We start from the raw sequence: 20656 nt of genomic DNA on the forward strand, positions 1-20656 counted from the left end.
TGAAGAACATTTACACTGGGGTTCCTTTTTATAGACACAACTATGATGAATTAAAACAGATTATATAACACAAAGAGCCATCTAACATTTGAAATATAACCCAGCCAGTGAAGCATAAAGTGTCACCGCCTGGTGAAACAGCACTTCCTCATCACCGCTGTGGAGCATCTTGAAATCTGCAGTGTACTCAGCGGTCACAACCATTTGCTCTCGGGTTTCTCAAGACATTAACGTGACCTGGGAGACTTTTGCAGTCCGAGCTGTATTACAGAATATCAGTGTCATGGTTCAGACCATTGGAGATTTGTTTGGCTGGAAAACAACATTACAAGGATTTCACTAGTTTACAGGAAGAAATGTCTGACTAAACAAATAATTTAGTGTAGTAAACCCTTGATTTTTTAAAATAGAATATGTTTCAGACAGTTTGAGTGCTAAAAGATAGTTTCCCTGGTGTCAGAGGTTACTTAAGACCTGCTCCTACCTAAGAGATTAAAATATTTCACAAGCTAAATCCTTAAAATCTGAAAAATCTGTGATGTCCAGGATGTACCCTGCCTCTTGTCCACAACAGGATAAGTAGATAAATGGTTAAAAGGATGGATGATGGAGGGTGGGTTAAATATAAATATCTTCAATGTACCAGTGGCTGGACAGAGCTGGACTCAAAGACAGCACAGGAACAAGCTCTGAAGACAAGATCCATAGAGGCTGGGGTCTACCACACGATGCAAGACCCCAGGTGCAGGCTGTGTAAAGATGCCCCTGAGACAATCCTGCACATACCCGCAGGGTGCAAGATGCTAGCAGGCAGGGCATACATGGAACACCATAACCAAGTGGCCGGCATAGTGTAAACCTGTAACACTTGTTTTGTAGCCACATGCAAAGCTGTTAAAACAAGCAAACTTCTGAGCAAACATTTGCTTATATAGACATTCAGAAGTCTGCATGGGCACAGAGCAACATTACTGTAGCTGTGTTTGCACAGTTAGATCACTAATTTGTTGCCAGGCAAAAGACACCAATTTGTTGGTGCTACTGTTCACCACCACAGGAGCACACGGAGCAAAACAGGAATTTTTCAATTAAAGAACTGGGATAATACTCAATAGTTAAGTCACTCACCTGATCTGAGGCCAGTAGAACAGCTTTTCAGTCATTAAATACAAAAGTGAATGCCGAGAGACCCAAATTCAAGCAACAACTGAAGCCGGGCAGAGGAAAAGGAGCACCTCAATGGAGGAAGCACAGCAATTGGTCATGTCCATGGATTTCAAACATTGGGTAGTCATTGTCTGCAAATGATTTTCATCCAAGAATTAAAACCAGTCCTCATATTTAATATATTAGTTTGTCCAATTAATTTTGAGCCTCTAAAAATGGAGTGCTGTGCAATAACTCCTGAACAGTTAATTCAAAACATTTGCAAAACCTCCAGATTTGGGTTACAAAGGTAAAACTATGAAAACTGTGTCTTTGTCCAACAAATTATGGACCTAACTGTATATAACTGGACATTGTAATTCCAATATCTACTCTTAAAGCTCAGTTTTCGGTCTCCACCAGCTGTTTACTGTGTACCAGCTAAGAACTCCATTATATTAAAAGCTAATCTCTAATCATTTGATGGTGTGTACAGTGGATTTTTACAAGCATCAAATTAAAGCAAAGTTAGAAATAGAATAAAAATAAATGAACAGACAGGCAAACATGCCCATGGATTTATTTCTTAGTTATAAATTAGATCAGTGTAAAGGTTGCATTTCTTTTTTTTTAATTCCCCATGTGGCCAGCTGTCACCAGTTGGGTTAACCCAGTTTATCTGAGTGGGCTGAGGCACACTGACCAGCACAGCCATTTTGATTCGCAGCCATCTGTGAGGCCCATTGTGAGAGGAGACAGAGGAGAACTGCAGCCTCTCGCCACAGCACTTTCCATGCAAACTCCCTGACCCCAGCGTCCTCGCTGCTGCTCGCCAGAGGAGCGCCAGTGTGTTGGACCCATTGCTTCCTGGATGGCCCTCACCACATTACAATCTCTTAATCACTGCTGTGCCTTTGAGAGAGAAAAGAGGGAGGGGGAGGGAGTCTCTGCAACTGGATTGGCTGCTCTTGGTGGAGCTGTTGCTAAGGGGAGGGCTTTACTCAGCGATGGATGGATTGATGGATGGATGGGCTTCTGGTTGGAGCAACTTAACATTTAGATCAACTAAATGTGATGAAGCAAATCTTCCAAAACTACTTGAGGTTCAGACCATGTTCTCTGTCACCATTTGCTGTTTTATTATTTATCAAATTTGTCTCACCCAAATAAAGTCTTATCAACCGTGATGGCTCAGTTTGCTTTACTGCCACTTGTCCTCTTGCAGCTACCATTTGTACAGTGTGAGATTTGAACTTTGTTTCAGGATTATTCAGTTCTGATGGGAAAGTTTAGGGTTTAACATTCTGAAACCGATTGTTGGCATTTTGATTTCAGCCAAGTCAACTTTAAGGATTTAATTGCCTAGTTTAAGATTTAAGCAACTTGGCCTGAATATGCATTGAGGTAAGAGTCCAATTACACTTTTAAAAAAAATATAAACTTGTGCCCATGTACTTTAGATGATATACTGAAGTGCTTAAAACAGACTCCAGGCAAGTTGCATCAGATACAAGATTAAATGGTGTTGAGATCCCAGCACTGCTTACTCATTTAGTGCCAAAATTGCCACGCCCAGCTAAAACCCTTCTAGAATTATCTTGCAACATCCGCATACTCATGTTAAAATATTAACATTGCACAGGCCGGACCAACATCTATACGTTTTAAGGGTTTCCCCTCAGAAGTTTAGCTAAAGTATCATCTTTCGCCAGGAATGTCACATCAGAGACTAGTTTACATCTGAGCAGAGATTGAGGTAAACATCTATTTATAGGCAGGCTACTTGAGAGAGTCTGAACATCCTTCCTGTTACTAATGACAGACAAGACAAACATTATTAGCTTCATGTTTATTTCCATTTTATTGCATCAATATAAAATTGGATTTTCAAATTAAGTTTCCATAGACAAACATTTAAGCTATATAATGAACAACTTACAGTGACAATGTGGGAAGGAATTGAACATGGTATGGTACAAAAAGTCAAGGCACACCTTGTTGTAGCATTGAGTGGAACGCTTTAAAACCTCTGCAGGCAGGAACCCTTCAGCTCAGCTTTAATAAAATGACCATTTTTACAAGGAGGGACAGAATAGCCAGCATTCAATATCTCCTATGGGCAGAAACTTTATTCACTTCAACTTGAAATTCATGTAAATTTGAAATGCAGATCACGTGAGGGAAAACGTTCTGCCTAAAATCAGAGCTGTGCTTCATCAGGACTTGATTCAGTAAACCTCCACCGAGCACGAACATGCCAGCCTCTCCAGAAGAGGCAGGCTGACGACATGCGCAGGGATCACTGGTTTATTTATTTTATTCATTTGATGGGAGGGGGCGGAGGAGCAGGATTGAAGTTTGAGTGTTATTCAGTAGCAGGAGAAGCCAGGAGTGGTTGCCCTGGTCAGTTTACTGTCCATCTGAGAGTTTTGGAAGAGATCTGACCCATCACAAAACACCTCACTATTTCAAGTCAGTTTGAGGAGAAAAGGGCGAGGAAAACAGATGCAGTTACTTCTATCTCATGAAGTTTCCTCCTCCAATTTCCCTCTTGTACCTGTTGGTGAGGTGGTCTGCCTGCATGGTCAGCTTGGACAGCACGCCAAACAGTCCTCTGAGGTGATAATGAAACTGATGCTGCAGGTCAGCGTTGTCATCCACGTGTATGTCTCCCTTCACCGCCTGCTGCTCTTCCTGCTTCACCGCCATCTCTAGGAAGCTGGCACCGCTGCTCACCTCCCTCTTCAGCAGGCCCCACTCCATGTCGTTCTTTATGGACTTGAGCAGCAGGTAATGCTCGTACATGTCCCTCTGCTTGTTGCTGCACGGCGGTTCGTTGTTGTTGTTAGCCTGCTGCTCGTCCAGCGGCATGTCTCGCAGCAGGCTCGGCACCATGATGGTCTCGTCCATGTTGTTGGTGGCCGCTATGAAGCGGTGCATGACGTTAATGAGGGAGTGCTTGTTGCCGACGGAGTCGCTGCTGATCTGCATCATTTTGAAGGCTGTAAGGTTACAGTGTAGCGCAGACGGGTGGATCTTTAAAGGCAGAGCTGTTTGGCTGGTGATCTGCAAGATGAAGGGAGGGATGATTAGGATGCAGGAAAGGTGCAGGGAGATTGAGCAGACTCTGCAGAAATGCAGCACAGCAAGGGCAAATCCCTCTGAGACAGCTTTACATAATCAGCACGGACAATAAAACACCTGCAGCACGCCGGACTAAAGCCTGGCTGCAGGGGACCGACACCGCGAGCTGACATCTCTAATAGAAAACAGATGAATAAGACTTCCGTATGCTTCCAATCTATACCATCATGCCCGAAGCGCATCACTATGACCTCGATTTCCTGCTGCTGAAATTCAAACATCCCTTCAGTTAGAGAGGCACTGAGTAAAAGACTGACCTGGAAACCTGAGGGAAAGCTTGCCTGGTGTCCTGGTTGGTTAACTCAAGTTTTCTCAGGCAGCGTACAGCACCCGCTGGGAAGAAAAATAAAAATTTCTTCAGCTGACTGACAGATAAGCGCTGTTTTTATACCCAGCAGCCGGGTTGGGCGGTAGGAAGGACTGAAAGTCCGGCCTCTTTGGGTTTTACTGCAGAGCCAGTTGGGCTGCATGACAACTGCAGGCGGGGCTTCTGCAGCGTCTGATCCAAAATTGACCAATGAAATGAGATCTGGCAGCAGCCACTCAAACGTGTTTGTTCTGGGCTCGCCTGCGATTAGCTGCACCCTGTTTACTGCTCATCTTTTCCGGGCCGTTTGTCCCCTGAAGGCAACACTGGTGTAAGTCTCCGTGCAGCTCTTTGCACGTCGGGTTTGTCAAGAGTTGAACTCATAGATGGTTTAAGATTCAACTAAGCATAGTGTGATCCCCCCCATCCCCCCACACACGCTCACTCTCCGTCCTTTATTGGTTTGTATATATCTTGCACAGCACTGCCGCCTGGCGGTTAAGTTGTGTCGGTTCAACTGAAGCGTCCTCGCTGATGCAATACACTCATCCAAACGACACATGACCCCAGGAGCAGCACGTGTCACCAGGTGGAGCATCCACTGTGTCACGGGTGTCCCTAAAAGTCTGGCATAAATTTCAGGCTTTTAGCTGTATTTTCACGAGTTTTACAGCTTTCCCCACTGATAAAGATCTCCCTCGATGCCAATCTTAGTGCAGCAGTTAATTTAATTAATAAATAAACAATAAAATCACAGAAAAGTAGACATTTCTGTTTTGTTTAGGTCCACAGTAAAAGAAGAAAAAAAGATCCAAACAAAAAAGGACATTTTCTGTAAAATAACAATTTTCTGTTTTATAATTACAGGATAATTTACTGTGAATTTACACACTTATTTCTTCCAATTTAAGCCCAAAGAGTCATGCTGGCGGGCTTTTTTTATTTACTACAGCAGCATTTCTTTATCTTGTAGAAAAACTGTTGAAATTGCACAAATTTTTCTTATATTAAGATATCTAAGGGATTAAATGTGAAGTTGAAACTTCTTTACACTGACAAAGGGCAGAGTTTCATTCATTTGCCACACTAAGGATCAAAGTGGAGCTGCATTTGGTGCGTCATGTAAAATGAGTTTGACATCCCTGCATTATTGGATTAGTTTCACCTGCAATTTTCCTGAGTAAAACCAGCAGTCAGTGCTTTGAAAAGCATGGCACAAGTTGCCTGTGTCTAAGCTGTGAGCAATAGCCAAAGCTTATACATATTTATAGAAGGCTGCTTGTATTCATCAGCATGAATTCAATTATTTATTTACAGTCTAATGTGTTGGTGTACAGAGGCAAAGCTACAGAAATGGTCTGTGTCCTTGCGTCAAACATCATGCAAATCAAATTTGACCCCACCAGAAACTGGTTACCTCAGGGCAATAAAGCGCTATAAGGGCACTAAAATGTCACAGTTTTCTACATATGCTCATTTTTATTTTAATGAACATCAACTAAATTTTCTTAGAAGCATTTAATGTGTGATTGTATGGTTCCGTGTGTCCGAGTGTGCCTATCATTGATAACTATTCTCTGGAACTTCATGAAACACTTACTGTCTTCAAATTCACTCTCCTTGTTGAAGGAATGGGGCCCAAATACCCAAACACATTCTTTTCTCCCATAAAATATTTATGTGCTCATATCCTGTAAGTTAACATGAGTTCATGCAAGTATTAAATGATGCAATTAAGCAAGTTGTAGCAAGCGAGCACCAGAAAACATAAAACAAGCAGTGTCAAGTATCAGAGTTCAGAAACACAGTTTAAATGTACTAAGTTACATTCCACTACTGCTCATCTAACTCAGTGACGCTGTAGGATTAACAGCACTACGCACCAAGTCTAAGGAAACTTTATTTAACAAACTGCAAATGAGCAACATCTCTCAGGCCTTTGTAGAAGTTTAGAGTTCAATCAGCATAGACTGTGTTGATATTTATTTTGTCAACAACGGCATATTACCAAAGCACAGAGGTATAACTGGTGGTTATACCTCCTGCACATGCACATCATGTCAGCTACACCCAGTGACTGTTTCGTTTGCTGTGCAAACAGTTAAACCTGAAATTAAAGAGACGTAGGTTGTGCTTTTATTCTTTGGCCACAATAATAATTTTTTCCCCCAAGGCTTTTTAGAACGAAAAAAGGTTTATTTGAATGAAATATCAAACCATTGTGCAAAGACCTACCACCTTCATACACATCAGGAGAAACGACTAGCCAGAGAAAATACAACAGCTGCAGTGAAGCACGAGATTCAACAACGAGGTGATCGAGCTGACAGCGTGTAGCCTTGTTACAGCCGTTTACATCTTTTACTATGCTGAGTGGTAGAAGTGAAGAACAATGTGGTGTTCACCCTTTAACTTCACCGCTGCAAATTATAGAAGTTAGGTAATGAAGGGGAGTCTGGTTTTCCTGGCTGTCAGCCACAGCCATGGATGAAAGTTCAAGGCCGCACTGTTTTTTTAGTGTGTAGTTTAATAGTGTAACTGTGTGACAGGTCTTTACGTTACAGATGCAATTAGAGTGCATTATGGGAAAAAAAAAAAAAAAAAGGGAATCTTGACAAAGTGGATGGTAAATTCTTATTTGATCATTCAGGCATTTTTAGTATTTTGTATTTTTATGTGCAGTTACTTTAATCGCACATCAAACATGCTATTTAAATCCATAAAGTTGTCTTCCACTGAAAAACAGAGATGCTTTCATATCTTGAAGTTTATTAGCATTCTTCTAAAGGCCCCAAATATCCAGGGCATGTTTGTCTGCCAAAAATCACCTGCTGCCAGAATATTTGTGTTTCTTTCTTTTTTTGTGAGCAAACAGCTGTACAGACAGTTGCTAAGAACGCACACTGTCAGAGACACTGGATTTCATCTTTTATTTTCAAGTATTTCACATGCATCCACACAAGAATAACACTAACACTGAAAACTGTGGTAAGAAGTCAGGTGTAGTTGGCACACATAATTGGTAGGGCTGGCTTTCCCACACAGCTCCTATAAATCATTTGTACTTGATTTCAGGAAGGTGACCTGTCCATTTCTAGGGCTTATAAAGGCTTCACACATAAAGATACAGACGTTTAACATTAACAGCTTATTATTGTCTACATTTCATCTGCTCAGCTACAGACTACTAGCGAAAAAATTATAACAAGGCAACTGTGAAACAAGAAATGAAAATGTTGCTGTCAAATTAACTCAAATAAAAAAGTGACACTAATACACAACATAAACACTAAATGTAATTTCCCTAATTTACTCCCAGAATAACAAATGACCTGTGAAATGTTTTATCTTTGGTCACACCAAGTTCCGAGTATTCTCCCTTTTTGATGCTCCGCAGACATGATTCCCTTGTGCATTGGTGAGATTGAATAAAAGAAAAAGCGGTGAGTGTCTTCCATCTCTAAAATTACATGATAAGAAACACAAAGACAAAATATTAAAATCCCAACTCAGTTCACACCAGGACCGGCTCATCAGTGACCTGCAAATAGAAGCAGAAAGACCGTTACAAATCCTCCTCAGAACAATCTGTAGGACTTGCTGTTATGATAACTCCCTCATAAAAGACATACCTGTGGCAGGTGACTGTTAGACCATCTCATACTGGTTGTTGGTGATGTATCGAGACAAGCAGCAGGCCAGGAACATCCCAATGAGCTGAAACCACAGTACACAAATTTCAATCTGTGGCCCAAACTGACATCTGAAAATTTTTTTTCTATGGCTTCCTGAAACCTTAAATTACTTAAAAAACAAAACATAACAAAAAAAACAAAAACAAAACAAGCAACAATTACTTCCTTTTTTGTGTTTTCACAGATTTACTTACATCTTGTATTCATTAGCAAGACGCATGACATCTGCATTAAATTATTCTGTTCTTTTGTCCCATTTTTAGTTTTTTTTTTTTAAGTCAACGTTTAAATGATTCTCTTTCTTATACTTTGTTAATTCCTGGGTTTTGATATTTTTGTGTGGATGGATGCTGGATAACGTGGCAGCTGTACTGATCTGCTGAGGAGAAGAGAGCTGAATGTAAAAGCAAAGCTGTTCAGTTACCCGTCGATCTGCGTTCCTGCTCTCACTAATGTCCACGAGCTGTGGGCATCGTGGATATAAGAGACAGGAATTAGAAATGCCTCCTGGGACGCCTCCTATGTGAGGTGTTTCAAGCACTTTCAATTGGGAGGAGGCCAGGGGGCAGACCCAGGACATGTTTGACAGATACTGTCTCTCAGCTGGTTTGAGAACACTTCTGTGAGGAGCTGGAGAAGATGTCTGGGTGTCTATGCTTAGACTCCTGCCCCGACAACCAAGGTCAGTGACAAAAAAAAAAATTACTAGATGAATAATCAGACAATGTTACGGTAATTTAAACATGTTTTCTAACTATTCTTTCCTTATGGCTCATGTTTGAAATAAATTTAAAACATGGGTGATTATAGTGACCCATTTGATTTAGGGGCTGTTTAAACTGGGTATTTAAATGACTTTCATCATTACTGTAGCAATGTTGTTTGTTTACTCAGGTTTTGTGTTGGTTTCTGGAGACTTGGAAAGATTTTACATTTGTCTTAACTGGAAAGCACTTGGGTCAAGTCTACTTAAATAAAAGTGACTTGACTTCTCGTATGACTGGAAAACTGTGGCTATACCGCAGAACCACAAGTTGCACAGTTTTCCACTTATAACCTTCACTTACTCTAAGTCAGAGCTTTGCATGGAGCAGCCACACTAATGCTCAGACAGGCTACAAGTAACTGTAAACATTAACTACACTGTGAGTCACTCTGAAAGAACTAGGAAGATCCTTCTCCACACCTGTGCTACAATGGTGGAAAAGAAGTATACAAAAACTTCAGCATGACAAAGAACCAGTCGATAATATAGCATCTGTGAAAGATGATTATTAAGTGGAGGTATGAAAAGAATTTGGGGTAATTCCCAAATTTTATGGCTTTATAAATGCTTTAAATATCGATTCACGGGAGACTATGGTGACTGGCTTGATTTCGGGGCTTGTCTCAAGTGGCCACCTTTGGAGCGGCATGTTGCTGCTTTGTGCAAAAATGACCTACAGTGGGGCAAAAAAGTATTTAGTCAGCCACCGATTGTGCAAGTTCCCCCACTTAAAATGATGACAGAGGTCAGTAATTTGCACCAGAGGTACACTTCAACTGTGAGAGACAGAATGTGAAAAAAAAAAAAAATCCATGAATCCACATGGTAGGATTTGTAAAGAATTTGTTCGTAAATCAGGGTGGAAAATAAGTATTTGGTCACCTCAAACAAGGAAAATCTCTGGCTCTCACAGACCTGTAACGTCTTCTGTAAGAAGCTTTTCTGTCCCCCACTCGTTACCTGTATGAATGGCACCTGTTTGAACTCATCATCTGTATAAAAGACACCTGTCCACAGCCTCAAACAGTCAGACTCCAAACTCCGCCATGGCCAAGACCAAAGAGCTTTCGAAGGACACCAGGAAAAGCATTGTAGACCTGCACCAGACTGGGAAGAGTGAATCTACAATAGGCAAGCAGCTTGGTGTGAAAAAATCAACTGTGGGAGCAATCATCAGAAAATGGAAGACATACGAGACCACTGATAATCTCCCTCGATCTGGGGCTCCACGCAAGATCTCATCCCGTGGGGTCAAAATGATCATGAGAACGGTGAGCAAAGATCCCAGAACCACACGGGGGGACCTGGTGAATGACCTGCAGAGAGCTGGGACCACAGTAACAAAGGTCACCATCAGTAACACACTACAACGGCAGGGAATCAAATCCCGCAGTGCCAGACGTGTTCCGCTGCTGAAGCCAGTGCATGTCCAGGCCCGTCTGAAGTTTGCCAGAGAGCACATGGATGATACAGCAGAGGATTGGGAGAATGTCATGTGGTCAGATGAAACCAGAGTAGAACTTTTTGGTATAAACTCAACTCGTCGTGTTTGGAGGAAGAAGAATACTGAGTTGCATCCCAAGAACACCATACCTACTGTGAAGCATGGGGGTGGAAACATCATGCTATGGGGCTGTTTTTCTGCCAAGGGGACAGGACGACTGATCCGTGTTAAGGACAGAATGAATGGGGCCATGTATCGTGAGATTTTGAGCCAAAACCTCCTTCCATCAGTGAGAACTTTGAAGATGAAACGAGGCTGGGTCTTCCAACATGACAATGATCCAAAACACAGCGCCCGGGCAACAAAGGAGTGGCTCCGTAAGAAGCATTTGAAAGTCCTGGAGTGGCCTAGCCAGTCTCCAGACCTCAACCCCATAGAAAATCTGTGGCGGGAGTTGAAAGTCCGTGTTGCTCGGCGACAGCCCCAAAACATCACTGCTCTCGAGAAGATCTGCATGGAGGAATGGGCCAAAATACCAGCTACTGTGTGTGCAAACCTGGTAAAGACCTATAGTAAACGTTTGACCTCTGTTATTGCCAACAAAGGTTATGTTACAAAGTATTGAGTTGTATTTTTGTTATTGACCAAATACTTATTTTCCACCCTGATTTACGAATAAATTCTTTACAAATCCTACCATGTGGATTCATGGATTTTTTTTTCACATTCTGTCTCTCACAGTTGAAGTGTACCTCTGGTGCAAATTACTGACCTCTGTCATCATTTTAAGTGGGGGAACTTGCACAATCGGTGGCTGACTAAATACTTTTTTGCCCCACTGTACAAGTGATTTTAGCAATGCACACTGGGCAACGTGGCTCAATAAACTTGAGTCTGATATCAGAATGTAGACTGTATGAGGGGAATAACTGCTGAATCAGAGCCAAGATGCACAGCCGCTGTGGCTCTGCTCTAGGTCTCCATGCTACGTCCCCCTTGGTGCAGTCTTGAGAACAGCTGGAGAACACATCACACAAACAAGCTTATGTTGCCACATTTCAACTAGATTTTCTCTCACTGTTGGAAATCATTTCCTGCTGTGTTCCTGTTTGTTGGTTAGTAGAGGTGGGTCACAGCAAAAAAAAAAAAAAAAAAAATCAAGACAAACCCTCCAGCTGATCTGCCCGTCCTTTTATTTTCATCCTAACGTGGTGAAAACTGAGCTTTTTCATTAATAGAACAGAGAGTAGAAACATCCTGTCTCAAAGTGACGATGAAAAACCTTTTCTTATACTTATTACTTTGAGGCAGACTGCTGCGATTCCTTAGGCTTAAAACATTCCTTTTTGTTAAAGCAGGATCAGGTGAGCCTGAAACATTCCCATAGTCACATTAATACAGTGAGGATTTTTCTCCACTCCTCTTTTCAATCCTGACGTGTTTACATGCCAATACTGCACGTCACAAACTTTTGTCTACTCTCCCACAGTTTGTGTTCTGTCCTCGCCTCTCTGTGGTTGCCTCTCCCCGAGGGTGGTTTTGCTGGGCGTTCTTTCTTCCCACAGTCACCAAGTCCTTGCTCATAGGATAATTTGGTTGTTGGGCTCTCTCTCTAACATTTTAGGGTCTTCACGTTATAATATAAAGTGGCTTGGGGTGACCGCTGTGAATTGGCACTACATAAATCACATTTAACTGAATTAACATAGGTTGGTTATTACTTCAAGAAAAACAATACTAATTGGTTCCTACATCCGGCTTCAATTGTTCAGCTTTTCTTTGGTTTGTAGCCACAAACGGTTTCCATATAACAGAATATTAGACATACCTGAAAGAAGGCAATTCCAAAAGAAATCCCAGCAATTATTCCCAGGTTGTTCTCCATTGTGGTGCTTACCAGCACAAAGCAGCCCTTCACAACAGGAAAAAACAAAAAAAACCCTCAGAATTAAACAAAGTTATATTGAACCAAAACCTTTTACAAATACAGCTGACCATCTTTGAGATGAACTGCTTGTTCCAAACTCACCGTTGTGTACACCACATTCTCAGCCTTGGCAAGATCCTTCAGTGTTTCTGGTGAGCAGTTATCGCTGTCTTTACAGCAGCTGACCGGGATGCCTTTCTCTTGAAAGTACTTTGTATTGTTCCAGTCTGTGTAATTATACACCCCGCAGCAGTGCAACTAAAAGCAAAGAGTCACAACAAAAAAAAAGAAAGAAAACAAAGCTATGTTGTGGATTCTCCCTTTGAGAAGACAGTGATGAAAGCAACATGGTTCAAGGAGAGTGCTCCTGTGCGTTCAGTGTTGAGTTGACCTTTAAAATGTTCATATAAACAAGAGCCCTCTGGTGTGTACAGAGAAACATAAAGTCAGATAAATGCAACGCCACTAGGGTGATGGAAAATCTCCCACTTACATTCCTCTGGATGGTGTCCACTGGATTCTTGCTCTCCGTGCCGTTGTACTTTATCACTGCGTTTTTATAGCCGTTGTCCAGTGTGGCTTTGATCTGATGAGTTCAAAATAAAGGCGTCACATACATAACAGAGGGGTTGACTTTGAGTTGTGCTAGCTGAAACCTGACAGAGATAACGGGTATCACAATAGTGGTATTCATCTTTTCGCTGCACACGCTGCACACGCTCATGTGATTGCACGACTTCACCGTTTGTGATGTTGAACTTGTTTTAACCTGTTTCAAGAAACTTTCACCCATGAAAATAAATGACAAACATTCCCTCAGTGTCATGTTACAGTTTCATTTTGATTCAAGCGTACCAACTGTAAGTTTAACCCACCTCATGTCAAAAAATATTTCCATTTCCTCACCTCATGCCTGAAGATGAAGCCTGAAACTCCAGCCACGAGCTCAGCCAGGAAGACCAAGGTCAAAAACATGGCATACTGAGAAACACAAAAGACAAAAAACAGTCATGCAAGGTTATTTCTGAGACTGGGAATGTTTCCTACTGCTCTTTCACCGACCAGTTTGAGCATCCACGGGCTGCCACGGCATGTGGCGAAGCAGCCGAACAGTCCGAAGATAACGATGATGGCTCCGGTCCCGATGAGGACATATGGCGCGTTGGTGCTCTCCTCAGCAGCCAGGGAGAAATAGGTCTCCAAGCTTACCTTCCCCCACACGCCAACGGCCAGCAGGATCACGCCTGTGACCTGGAGACAACAGAAGAGCGAGTCAGCTCAAGAATCAAAGATCAACAGAGAAACGCAAGGAAGGCTTTTAGGACCTGTGACTGATACGGGTCAAGCCCAACCAGTTACTTAAGAGTGTGGTTAGCATTCAGGAACACAATCATTTCATTTCAATTTATTATGTAGCTCTAGGGAAAATCATAAACAATGAGCAGCTTAATTAAAGAAAGAGAAAGCTAATTAATTTATCTGTGGATCACCAGGGGGGGAAATATCTACTGACTTCAGCTTCCAAAATATAAAGATCTCTTTTTTGTCACATATGATAATAAAACCATTTTTTGGTAATTATAGACACTTAAAAACATTTTAAATCTATTATTCTGCATGTGTATGTACTCTGACAGACTGGTGATCTACCTTGAATCTCACTTTTACTTGAGAACCGTGTCGGTCTGCATCCAGAGAAAACACAATTTCCCTTAGCGACTTCCTTTATTAAATCTGCACTGATCTCAGGGGAGCAAATGTAGATGAGGCAGGGGGTAGATTGTATCTGAGGCAAACAGGATACAGCCTTTCCGTTCACAATACACGCTTAATATGCTGTGGATTATTCATCTACCCGCCTCGCGTGTTTTAGTAAGAACACGCCTGGGATTCGAGCCTCAGTCTGTGATTTAATCTCAATCTCAGCAGCTTTTCCTTTAACGCTCCCCCACACAAGTCATTAGCCTGAGGGGAGGCATCGGCTCAGCCAGGCAGCAGCAATAAATTGTCAGATAAAAGCACAGCCCTGAACTCTGTGTTAGCAGAAGCAGGAGCCTCACAGGGCTGTTTGCTCAGAGCAAAGACTAACACTGAGAACAACTGTAAGCATCTGTTTTCCTCCACAGACAAGCTTGTGTTTGTTTGTTTCGTTTTGTGAAGAAACATGATTTAAGCGTAAATGGGTCCGGCAACAAGAAATTACTGTTGCGTTTATTTTTGGTTATTAAACTGTGAAAATAATAAAACATGTTATTTCCCAACTGCAGAAATTTAAACCACAAGCTCTAATTTGAAGATATATTCAGTTTTTTTACTCCTGTAAATAACAAAGGGAAGCAGGGTTTCACTGATATATTACCTGAAGATGATAACAGGTGATAATTGCTCTGCTTTTTAAAAATGTGCAAATTAGATCAGGGTTTTTCCTACTTCAAAATAAGCCTGTGTATAGTTAAAGCAACAACATTAAGTAGTTGCATTTACTTGTTCCTGATAAACACGTTTTAACCTGAGTCAGGAAATCAAAGTAAAACCACTTTTGATCAACGTCATCACCCCCCCCTGCTGATAAACAGTGCATTTTGCTGTAACTTCTGGCAATCTGATTAGTAAAAAAAATATTTTATGCATAAGTTTATGAAACCCCTATTTAAATGTTTTTAATTATGATCAGATTACATTGTCATTTGGAGTTGCCAACATGTTTCTAATGCAGGAAAGACACTGAAGATCAATTTGATCTGTTTTGGCTGATTAACTCTTCAGACAGTGTGTTAACTGAAAGTTGGGTCATTATATTAAAATGAGGCATTGTAAACAGAATAGTTGATCCTCTGTAGGCCACTATATCAGACTTTTGTGCCCTTTTATTTATTTATTTTTTTAAATTGGCCCACAAAAGTCAGTTAATTTATATACCACTAGTTAAAAACAAACAAACAAACAAAACAAACAAGTAAGCTTTGAGCCCCTGTAGGCTCATCCCTGCTGTTATTGTTGCTGGAGACACGCTGACTGCTGTGAGCCTACAGCAAAGTTTAACCAAATATCTGAGAGTCTAAGCTTGCAGTTTGCACACGCACATCTTTAATTAAACACTTACTAATTCAGCTTCGCTGTCACGGTGTAAAACAAACCGGCTTGGATTGGAGAAGCTAAAAACATCACCATCTTTAAAAGTTTGCTTCAAAAGGGAAGTGGCTGGTGGAAACACAGTCACTGGTACAAAAAGAGGAAGTGGCAACAAGTTGCCCAATGCACTTTTTCACTAGCCCCACCAAAAAAAAGAAAAAAGAAAAAAAAAGGGGGGGCCCAAAATAAACTAGCCAAAAATAAATGCAGTTTTTCATTTTTATTAATGAATTTTTCTTCTAAACATTTGTACTTCCCTAAGGAAAACCATCCAACCACAGCTGCAAATTAGCACTAGATCAAATGAAATAATCTATGTACAAAATTAAATGATTAACTGTGGAGCTTTAAACAGTTTTGTTTAGAGTAAACAAGAAATCTGAAGAGTTATTCTGCACTCCAATCTGGGTTTTATTCCATAAATCATCTCATGTAGTATTCTTGTTGCACGTGTATATAAAAACCCAGCTTCAATGAAATGTCATCTTATCATGATATGAAACTGAGCTGCAATCATCAAATTATCTCTGACATTTTCAGACAAAACCATTAATCATCTACTCATAAAAAAATAACAGTTTCAGCAAACTGTGTGGAAGAAAAATTACTAGTTGAAGCCGTACATCAAATCCTCTAATCTGAGAAGTATGCAGAGGTTTTGAACAACAGCTGTGCATTAAAAAGAAAAGGGGAACAAAAAACTGAGAACTAGATGAGATGAAATGCTAGGATGAGATGATCACTATATGGCAGCACAGGTTAACAGCAACACAAACTGAGAGTTTTTATTCCCCAGAGTTACTGCAAGACTCTTTTATCAGACATTAATAGCAGTGTACTGATTTATCTGCCAAGGGGTGTAACAAAGGTAACTGATCACAGAGTGATGACGGTCAATCTGCTGTGTAACACCAATTTTACACTGGCTAAAGGCCAAAGGACACTGTGATGAGAGTGTGGCAACAAAAACAAAGTAAACCAACAACATACATCTAATGGCATCGACTACTGCCCAAAATGTTTGCTAGTTCTACTGATGGACTGGTAAATGAGCAAAATAACCACTATAGCCGATTATACAGGCGACCAGGTGCCTTGTCCCACACTTTGTCTGGCTCTAGTTTACACAAGTCACGATATGTTATCTCACAAGAAAAAATGGGTCTCAAAGCAGATATATGAATGCATCCCGAATGTTTAGCAGTAATGTGGCACAAGGTCAACAATTTTAACAGTTTAACGGAGAAACGGGAGGAATGCAGTCAAATTAAAAGCCTTCCACAAGTCACCTGGGATCGGGTCACAATATTAATTTCCTCGTAGTTAATTAAACATTAAGTTTAATTAAGTTTCAGTCAGACATAAGATGTAATGTATTTACTTTATTAAATATCCGTTAAAAAAACAAAAACAAACAAACAAACAAAATAAAATGTGACACTGAGGTTTGAGAAGTGCATTAGTGACTTTATTAGTGTACTTTAACGGCTAACGGCAACTTCCAGGGGTAATAAAGGCGAACACTGGGTGGATTTTTTTCCACAAGTGGTTATTACCGTCGACATAAAACTATCTCTACTCTGACTCGTGGACATTTTTTTCAGAAAATTTAACTTGTGCAGTGATTTCAAGAAACCGTGTCGTGAGCCTCGTTGGCAAAGCCGCTGCTCGGAGCCCATTGTTGCTCCTTCGTTAGCCTGTAGCCCCCTACTCCCCTTCCCTTTTGCAAGTCCGGCGACTCACCCAGAAAATCAGGCTGTAGGATATGAGGAAAGTCTTCAGGCAGGTAATCACTGGCTTCGTCTGAAGCCGGCGAGACGGTGGCGACATGTTGGAGTTTAGTTTTTTAACTGAAAAAAAGAGGAAAAAACTTCACTTCCCAGCGTCCAGAAACGAAGAGAGAAGAAGGGAAAAAAGTTCTGGATCTGAGGAGAGAGGGGGAAGTGTCGTCACTTACCCAGACTCACTTTCCTGGAGGATAAACAGCTCAGCTGGACAGACTAGCGTCAAGTCCGCAACAGCGACAGCGGTAAAACACCACACGCGCAAACAGCTATCAAAATAAAAGCCCAGCTGCGACGGGTTTTTTTTTTTTTTTTTTTTTTAAGGGAAACGGTGTCCAACATGCGGTCCGGGGGCAGAATTGGGCCGCCACAGGGTCCCACTCGGACTGTTTGATGTGAAGTCATTTACTGCTTCAGTTTTTCAATATAATTAATTTCTTCTTGTTTTCTGCTGATGTTAGCCTTCCTGCACAGGAGTGATACTGTATGGCAAGCATTTCTAGACCAATACCAGCTGATGGAACCATAAGGAGGTGCAAGCGGTGGGAAATGTTCACAGCTTTTAGTGTTACCAGCTGTTCCTGCGCATGGAGGAGAGGCTGGGTGCTTCCTTTACTTAGTGAGGGACTGGGAGTTAGTGAATGGCTGTTTACCTGTGAGTGATTCTGCCTGTGCAGCAGTAGTTTTCATTTTCCTTGCCAGGATAGACCATTTTTTAGGATTTGTTTCTGTGTTTAGACCCCACACATAGGGGTGGAGGAGTCCTGTCAACAGACCTGTCACCAAGTTATTCTAATGATTGTATGTTTAATCTCTTAATCATTTGTTATCTCATAAGGCCATTTGTTTTTTGTAAAACAGGCTGCAGCATGAGCCCAGAAGCTCATAAATTTAGCAATTCCTGGCTAATTACATCCCATCCCCATAAGAAATGGTTCTGACTTCCAAGAATTGCAGTTGTCCCAGTTTGCTGTGGTATTCATGATTGTGGCTTTTTGGCTGTGCAGGGTTTATAGTGTGATTTTGATCAACTGAGTTATCCACTTGCTGTGTAGCGTTTGGGTCTGAGGCAAATTTGCAAAGTGTCACGGTCCTGGGTCATTTTGACCCAGCATTTTCAGTTCTTATATTCCTTTGTATTATGGTTTGTATTCTGATCCTTTTGTCATGCTTTGTTTATTAGTATTATTCTATGTTTCAGTTATTCTTTGTGAGGGATTAGTTCTTAGGTTGTGTCTCTCGTTTAGTATAAGTTCAGTTCAGTGTCTGTTTCCTGTTTCCCGTTTTATTGTGAAAGGTTGTGCCTCATCTCAGTGTGTCTAGCTCCCCGTGTCTCGTTAGCCCAAACCCTCCCAGCTGTGTCTCCCTCCTGTTTTCCATTCCCCGATTACTCCCCTGTGTATATAAGCCCTGTGTTTTCCTGCGTTCTCTGTCGCCTCGTACCCTCAGCTAGCTGTGTGTTCTGCTTCTGTGTTTAAGCACCTGCGCCAGTTTAGTATTTCTTTTCCAGTGTTTCCGTCCTGTGTTCAGACTTTTGTTGGTCTTTTGGTGAGTTTAGTTAATACGAGGTTTTTCCCAGCAATAAAGCTGCGCTTAAGTTTAACTTCCCTGTCTGAGTCCTGCATTTTGAGTCCACCACTCCTGCTTGCCTGCCTGCCACACAGCCAATCTTGACACAAAGTGTGGATCACTCATTGAAGGCTGGACCAGAGATTTAATAAGGACATTTTTTTAATAAACTTAATTCTAAATGTCTTTTTTTGTCTTTAAAGAATCTGTTGAGTGCTTTTCAGCCTCTAAGAACTTGACCAGACCAGGTGTTCAGATTTTACAGAGATGGTGCTGCTTTACATTTTTCACTGATAAATAAGAAATCCCAGTTTTACTATAATACTAGCATATAGATTTTTCTCCTGTTCTGACTGTTCCACAAGTTTACAGACAAGCATGTTTTTTGTTAATTTGTTTGTTTTTCAACTATTTTCCCCGACCCTTGCAGTGCTCAACCTTTTCAACAAAGCTCACATTTATCTTATTTCAAACACCACCGGAAGTTGAATATTTTGTCTTTGGTATATTATGAGTTAAGGTTTGAGATCAGCTACAATTTTACAGTTCAGTAGTCACAGCTTTCTTCTGAGGCCTATAAACTGGATTGGTTTTCTAGGTATGTTCACATGAGTATGACCTTGTTGTAGAAGGACAATGGCTCATTGTTTTCGTCCTGGAATAACTAAGGCATTATTGAAACAAATATACACTTTACTAGAAGCTCAGTATGAAACAATAAATCATTTATTTTGAATCAATAATTTAAAAATTAATCTGAAAATTGTATATCAATCTATGACATCACCAGCCCCCTGAAGACATGGTCCTGCAGTTTGCAAACAGCAGCCAGTATTTTACTGCACATTTAATGTTAAGGGCTTAAAAAGGTGCAGACAGGCTGGTGCAGACTGGAAGAGATTTGCTGGCTTGCAGAACAGAGTGCTATTCAATTATTAATTAATAAGCTATTACACACTATAACACCACTGCTTGCTTCACATTTGTCAGGGCTGCGCTGTGTCCACGTGCTTTTATTTTGACAGTAGCACCGCTACTTCCTGTCTCCTGCAGTCGGTCTTTACAGTCCTTATAATTAGCTTCCTTCTGCTGATGTGGATGTGACACACGCGTCACAGCAGTCAGAGCAGCCTTGTAAATATGCGCTTAGTTGAAGATAAACACAAAGACTGATGCTTTTTTTCGTTCTCCAAATTGAATTTCTACTTGCATCGTGCTCTCCTCGTGCGATTTTCTAAACAAATTACATGTGATGATCCTTTTAAAAAAACAAAGCGTCGCATTAAATAGTGCTACATTTAATTACTACTAGACCGTGAGCTCTTTGTAAGTGTTGTGTATTGTGGGGGGACATATTTGGAGCATTTTGTAAGTTTATTTTGAAAGTAGCCCGTTTCATTAAAACAAAACAAAACGAAAAAAACAAAAACCCATCAGGCGTGATGTCACTGAAATAACATTATGAGATTATGAAATAAAGATCCATAACAGCTGATAACTCCAGTGCCATTGTATATATCAGATGGCAGCCTAAAAAATCTGCTGCTGCAAGTGAATTAGCGTATAGGCCTACTTCTTGCATGAGTTGAAGGGTGGAGTTTATAAAAGATTTTTAATCATGTTTAATGCAGCGATGGGTGGAAACACACACACACACACACACACACACACACACACACACACACACACACACACACACACACACACACACACACACACACACACACACACTAGAAGCCCGT

The 20656-nt window shown here is 41.1% G+C and overlaps 2 protein-coding genes across 3 annotated transcripts; both read right to left on the reverse strand.

Moving 5' to 3' along the window:
• Nucleotides 1-2980: 2980 nt before the first annotated feature.
• On the reverse strand, nucleotides 2981-4704 carry mid1ip1l (MID1 interacting protein 1, like). The gene is made up of 2 exons (XM_026145581.1): nucleotides 4548-4704; nucleotides 2981-4212 (listed from the first exon to the last, which is right to left on the reverse strand). Exon 2 carries the CDS (start codon nucleotides 4138-4140, stop codon nucleotides 3664-3666), a length of 477 nt encoding a protein of 158 aa, XP_026001366.1. The 5' UTR covers nucleotides 4141-4212; nucleotides 4548-4704; the 3' UTR covers nucleotides 2981-3663.
• Nucleotides 4705-7512: 2808 nt separating this feature from the next.
• Nucleotides 7513-17610, reverse strand: tspan6 (tetraspanin 6). 2 transcript variants are annotated; one of them, XM_026145600.1, is made up of 9 exons: nucleotides 17519-17610; nucleotides 17305-17411; nucleotides 13492-13680; nucleotides 13336-13410; nucleotides 12923-13015; nucleotides 12532-12687; nucleotides 12331-12414; nucleotides 8230-8314; nucleotides 7513-8138 (listed from the first exon to the last, which is right to left on the reverse strand). In XM_026145600.1, the coding sequence occupies exons 2-8, from the start codon at nucleotides 17389-17391 to the stop codon at nucleotides 8246-8248; spliced, it is 753 nt and encodes a 250-aa protein (XP_026001385.1). In that variant the 5' UTR covers nucleotides 17392-17411; nucleotides 17519-17610; the 3' UTR covers nucleotides 7513-8138; nucleotides 8230-8245. The 2 variants fall into 2 exon arrangements, with proteins under 2 accessions (XP_026001385.1, XP_026001375.1); XM_026145590.1 differs by lacking the exon at nucleotides 17519-17610 and having other exon boundaries at nucleotides 17305-17512.
• Between the last annotated feature and the right edge of the window lie 3046 nt (nucleotides 17611-20656).

The sequence above is a fragment of the Astatotilapia calliptera genome, chromosome 2, assembly GCF_900246225.1.
Source record: "Astatotilapia calliptera chromosome 2, fAstCal1.2, whole genome shotgun sequence".
Classification (NCBI taxonomy): domain Eukaryota; kingdom Metazoa; phylum Chordata; class Actinopteri; order Cichliformes; family Cichlidae; genus Astatotilapia; species Astatotilapia calliptera.

Coding starts and splice junctions, on each gene's coding strand:
- mid1ip1l (XM_026145581.1), bottom strand. CDS start 4,140: ATGATGCAGATCAGCAGCGACTCCGTCGGCAACAAGCACTCCCTCATT.
- tspan6 (XM_026145600.1), bottom strand. CDS start 17,391: ATGTCGCCACCGTCTCGCCGGCTTCAGACGAAGCCAGTGATTACCTGC. Junction 13,016..13,335: donor GCTTCATCTTCAGGCATGAG/GTGAGGAAATGG, acceptor TGAACTCATCAG/ATCAAAGCCACACTGGACAA. Junction 12,688..12,922: donor TGGACACCATCCAGAGGAAT/GTAAGTGGGAGA, acceptor CTTTGCTTTTAG/TTGCACTGCTGCGGGGTGTA.